The following is a 4,323-nucleotide window of genomic DNA, read 5'->3' as shown; positions in this document are numbered from 1 at the left end:
TCTGGATACATTCAGAATCTTTCTACACCTGGGTGATGCCAGGTTGTCAGGGTGGAGGCTGAGGTCAAACCTCCTGAGAAGGCTTCAAGAAGGCGGAAGTCCAGTGAGGGAAATGTGACCTGCTAGCCATCACTGTGTGGTAGGACAGAGAAGAGACAAAGGAGACAGAAACAGATAATATGGCATTGCCTTTGATAGGTTAGAGCCTTCTTTGGGCGCACAGCAACAGGTAGGCAGGCTCTGAGGCTTGGAATGGGCAGAATGGTCCATTTATTTCCAATATATGATCCCTAATGACGTGAGATCTACAGCGATAAAATATAAAACTTAAGAAATACCGTTTTGCCACACCTCATCTCTTAGCATCTTGCAATTGCCCCAAATAAAGCCCGAAGGCAAAGGAGTTTATGGGAGCATCCAGGGACAGGCAACCAAATCTCGCGAGAGAGCTTCAAAGCCGCAGTTGTCTACGCGACTCTGGCTCTTGCTTCCGGCTGGCGGGGCGGGCTGGTGGCGTCGCCCAGGGCAACGGCGATGGCGCCCATGGCGGCCGGGCGGCTCTTCTCGCTGGAGCTGCTAGTGGACTGGGTGCGGCTGGAGGTCGGGCTGTCACCATGTGTCGGGGGACCCGCTGTGGCGTTTCGCCTGCTGGACTTCCCGCCGCTGCTCGTCCTCCCGCCTGCCGCTTCTGGCCAGGAGCCCCAGAGCCGCACCATCGACTTCGGGCGCGGCAAGGCCTGCCTACTACGCCTGCGCCCCGACGCTCTGCGTCGCCCGCGCCTGCGCGCAGTGCTGCTGCAGCTTCCCCAGGGCCCAGCGTCTGCACCTTGCCTGTTGGGGGCTTGCGACATCCTGTTGGTCGCCTCCCCCCAGGGCCGCCGGGGTAAATTCACCCTGCGCGGCCCGGAGGCCGAGCGCGTCGGGGAATTGGCTGTCTTCTGCCGCCTAACCGACCTGGGACGCTTTCCCCCTGGGGCTCAGGAGCTGCAGGGCCCACTGAGCCCTGCTAGTATCACGGGTTCCGAGGCCCTGGAGGTGTGGGAGCCACGTACCCAGGACACCCCGAAGCCATGCACCAAAGAAGCCGGTGCCAGATGCCTTCAGTGTGCCTCCAATGTACGCTGCTTGGAGGCCTCAGAGCCATGCGCCAAGGATGCTCACAGCTGGTCTGCAGGGGATTCAGACCCCTCAGCTATCAAGAAGACCTGGGAAGAAGCAGTCTTACACAGTAAGGCCAGCTCTGGGGACATGGCCTCTGCCCCTTGTTCACCCGCTCCCAGTGGGAGGACTGTCAGCCCCCTCAGCCCAGAGGTCACGGAGCTGGACTTTGAAACCAACACCTTTTGCCCTCCTCCTCTGTATTACACTCACCTGGCTCAGGAAAAGACATCTTCTGCCAGGGTTGAAATCACTATTGAGCCTCAGAGAAATGGACCTGAGGAGTTGGATGGTATTTTTCCTGAAACAAAACATGTAGGGTCCTCCCATACATCCGGTGAAACATACAAGATCTGCAATCGAGGAGAGCCCTCCAGTGCTTCTAAATCCTCCACAGAAGAAGGGTCCAGGCTCAGTTAATGAGGTTGTATGTCCCCCTCAGACTGAACAAGGTACAGCCAATGCAATAAGACAGCTGCCGCTGCTGAATGCTTTGTTGATTGAACTGTCCTTGCTATGCAACCAGCCCGTGGCAAGTCCCACTCAGGTTCACCCCCACTTAGCCTGGTTGTATGGAAGTGAACATAAGGGGCCAGAACCTTCTGTCAAGTCCACATCTCGGTCAGAATCAAAGAGCAACAGGCTTTCTGCGCGAGGACATGAAAAGCTCACGAGTCTTCAGTCTAAAAAGAACACTAAAGGTAAACATTCAGAGAAGATCAGTGGTAGCCCTCCTCCGAGGGTTACAAAGGGGAGGCTACTTTATGGCTTAACAAATACACTAAGACTGCGTTTAAAGCAAACAAACCCTGACATGCTGGTTGTACATGAAAAGAGAGAACAGTATAGAAAATCGCAAATCAAAGCAGTGGAGCCCCAAGTCCGAGGCCCGCCGTGGAAAGGGAAAGTACCAAGCTTGGCAGCACAAAGCCAGAAGCCACCACAGCCGCCCAAGGATAAGTCTTCAGACTCAAATGGGTCTTTTACTGAAGGTAGTGATACTTCAAGGCAAATCAGTGCGTGTTTTGATGAGTTAAGTACAACTAAAAAAAGGAATCAGAGCCATGCTATTAAAAAAGAAACAGCTGAGCAGTGTGAAAACAGAACCATTGACACTTGGTTGGAGGCTGGTGTGTGTCCTGCAGATTCCATTATTTCAGAAAGTTGTCCTCATTCAAATATTCTGGGAGGAACACCGAAAATGAAAGTCCAAAGCCCAGGGCTTTCCCGCCAGGATCCTATTGTTGACAAACCTGTTGATGAGGGGAAAGATGGTAGACAAGTCAAAGTCACAGACCTTGTGACTGTGGATACAAGTACAAACAGACCACCTAGTAGAAAGAGTTCCTGTGAGAGCATCTCGGAGCTACAGTGCTGGGAGGAGTTGGCCAGCCCTTGCTATTCAGAAGACTTCTGCATGACTGAGGATGACAGCAGAAGTCTGCTGGCTCCCAACTCCAGCACAGGGGCAGAAAATGCCCAACACAGTTCACAGACGAGCAAGGCAAGCGAGGCAAGGCTGTCCACAAGGAAAAACAGTAGTGAAGCGAGTCCTGTGCTCAGCCCTCCCTTCTCTGCTGGCTCACCGGTATGCTCACATAAAAGATCTTATGTATTGAAGACTGCCAGTGGGAGTCTGGAGGAAGCCTCCAGTAGCTCCACCAGTGACTTTTCATCACAGTGGACAAATGAAAAGCAAATCCGGGCAGAACCACTGAGTACAGGCAGATCAAAGGTCATGAGGACAGGTTGGGACAGCTCCACTAAACTTAAAGTAGGAGCTGGTCAAAAGTCCTCTGAGAAAAGCCAGTCACCAAGGACATCTCAAGTGAGTTCTTATGAGCCATCAAATTTGTCTGAGCTAGAACTCAAGGGCTTAGATGACAGTGCAGAAGCTGACTTCCAAGAAGAGGAAGATGACCTTGGTTCACTGAATATCTCCAAACAGTGCAGAGATATCTGCGAATTAGTAATAAATAAACTTCCAGGATATACCGTGTGAAAGTATGCTACTTTTGAAAGAGACGTAATAACCATACATAACCTTAGTACATAACTTGGTAGTTCTTTTAGCCAATGTACATAGTTTGTCGTTGATGTTTAGTGCCTTTCCCTTCAAGCTGATATACTCTGAAGTCACTGTTAAGCTTAGGAATGATTCTTTTGTAAGATGCTTAAGATTAAAAGTATGTCTGTATACTCTGCAAAAGTGTTTGTCTTGCAGTGTAGATTATTCTGAAGTTGGTGTTTCATGCACCATTTTAAAGAGAGCTTGTTAATGAGCTCAGCACCACTTCTTAATGGGAATAAATCTTGTAACAGATGGATGTGTTAAGAGTGTGAGTTGCAGAAAGGGATTTATGATCTGCTGCTAAGAGCTTTTGGTTTACAGACTTTCATAACACTCTGTCCTTTTATTATTTAATCTCCCTTTTATATCACTCTCTTAACATTTATTTGAGCTTATGTTCCTTAATAAGAAATCGTGTCTTGTTTTACACACCAATATTACCTTAGTTTTTTTTTTCTTTTTTTTTTTTTTAATGAAGTTGTTGAATAAAGTCCTTGGCAGTTTAAATGCCTCCTATAGGCTGTAGCACTAACACTGATAAGAAGCATGGAAACTCCCTAGTGGAAACATGTTTGGGTAATAGTTTAATTTCACTGAGCATAAACAGCCTTCAAGTGTACTCAAGCATTTAGAAAGAACAAAAAAAGGCTCCATCCCTTATAGTTTCGTGAATAGGAGTTTGATTTATGTCTTATTTTCAGATTGTTCAATGTTTATAATTTAGGAAGGCTGGTTTTCATATACCCTAGTCATCAGTTCTGTATAAAATCTTTTATCGATTTTAGACTTCATTCTGTGTTCAAATATTTGTAGGCATTTGCTTATAGCTGTGATATATATATATATATACTTTTAGACTTTTTAATGTAGCTAATGGTTTGGGACCCATGAGGCAAAGCCTTCACTTTCCTTTTATTACATAAATTAGTATAAACAATTACATAATCACGTGGGCATGTTCTGAGTGGTTATGAGAGTAGGTAAGATTTACAACGGTGACGAGAAGAGGACATTCTCTTTTGGGGATCATTGTGGATAAATGAGTAAAGATGGGAATGGGCTTAGCACTCCTGTGAGAGAATGTCATCTTGATG

The 4,323-nt window shown here is 47.5% G+C and overlaps 1 protein-coding gene across 1 annotated transcript; it reads left to right on the top strand.

The window, feature by feature from the left end:
* The first annotated feature begins 510 nt into the window (after positions 1–510).
* Map10 (microtubule associated protein 10) lies at positions 511–3,495 on the top strand. The gene is given in 2 exon segments (XM_036188094.1): positions 511–1,476; positions 1,478–3,495. Coding segments are annotated over 2 exon segments (2,625 nt in total). The 5' UTR covers positions 511–534; the 3' UTR covers positions 3,161–3,495.
* Positions 3,496–4,323: the final 828 nt, after the last annotated feature.

This window comes from Onychomys torridus, chromosome 5, assembly GCF_903995425.1.
Source record: "Onychomys torridus chromosome 5, mOncTor1.1, whole genome shotgun sequence".
NCBI classification, from domain to species: Eukaryota; Metazoa; Chordata; class Mammalia; order Rodentia; family Cricetidae; genus Onychomys; species Onychomys torridus.
This window is presented reverse-complemented; position numbering and strand designations above follow the sequence as displayed.